We start from the raw sequence: 856 nt of genomic DNA, 5'->3' as shown, positions 1-856 counted from the left end.
GGGCCCGGGCCCGGGCCCGGTGGTCCCTCACCGGTGGTCCCGCAAGTGGTCCTGCCTCCGGAAAGCCTTGTGGCAGATGTCGCAGGTGTAGGGCCGCTCGTCCGTGTGGGTCCGCTCGTGGATGAGGAGGTTGTAGGACTTGGTGAAGTGCCTGCCGCAGAACTTGCAGATGAACTCCTTTTTCGTCTTGGAGGGCAGGCGGCCGCGGGAGGGCTTCCTGTCCGGGGACAGCTTGCTGATGCCCGACAGGGGCGACGCCAGTCCGGGGCTCAGCTTGGCGAGCTCCCCCACCTTGGGGGGGTCCTCCTGCGTGGCGGCCACGGCCAGGTTGGCAAAGTCAAAGCGGGGCCGGTCCTTGTGCAAGGCTGGGAGGACGTGGGCGATGGCCCCTTGCTTGGGGTGGAAGAGGTGCGTGGCGAAGGGGAGCGCGGGGAAAGGGAAGCGGGAGTCCACCAAGCCCTGGGCGGCCGCCATCTCCGTGATGGTGGAGCGGGTGATTTCGTGCACATTGGGGTAGCCCAATGTCCAGTGGTTCATGTGCATGGTTTGCACGGCGCTGAGTCCATACAGACCTTGCAACTGGTCCACAGCTGCGGGGAAGGTGTTCACAGCCTGGAGGAAGGAGTAGTTGGTGAGTTGCAGGGACGGGTGCAGTGGGATGGGGGCCGGCAGAGCCTTGCTTCCCATCTTCCCGGGGCGGGCGCAGGCCGGCGGTGCAGCTGGTGCCTCTGCTGGGCTTTCGAGACGGGGAAAAAAATCCTGGGAAGAAAGAGGGAGAAAGGAGGGGAAAGAGCGTTTTACTGAGAGCGGCGTGGTTCCCCTCACCGAGGCGAGCGCAGCCGCGGAGCCAGGGAGG

At 65.7% G+C, this 856-nt stretch overlaps 1 protein-coding gene across 1 annotated transcript in view; it reads right to left on the bottom strand.

The window, feature by feature from the left end:
• Positions 1-687, bottom strand: part of OSR2 (odd-skipped related transciption factor 2) — a 2,286-nt gene extending 1,599 nt beyond the window's left edge. Inside the window, exon 1 of the mRNA XM_035893911.1 lies at positions 32-687. Within this exon, the coding sequence (XP_035749804.1) occupies positions 32-687 (656 nt within the window). The remainder of the gene's footprint in view (positions 1-31) is intronic.
• Between the last annotated feature and the right edge of the window lie 169 nt (positions 688-856).

This window comes from Egretta garzetta, unplaced genomic scaffold, assembly GCF_000687185.1.
Source record: "Egretta garzetta isolate BGI_Z169 unplaced genomic scaffold, ASM68718v1 scaffold154, whole genome shotgun sequence".
NCBI lineage: Eukaryota > Metazoa > Chordata > Aves > Pelecaniformes > Ardeidae > Egretta > Egretta garzetta.
The sequence above is the reverse complement of the archived record's forward strand: the minus strand, read 5'-3'. Positions and strand labels throughout refer to the sequence as shown.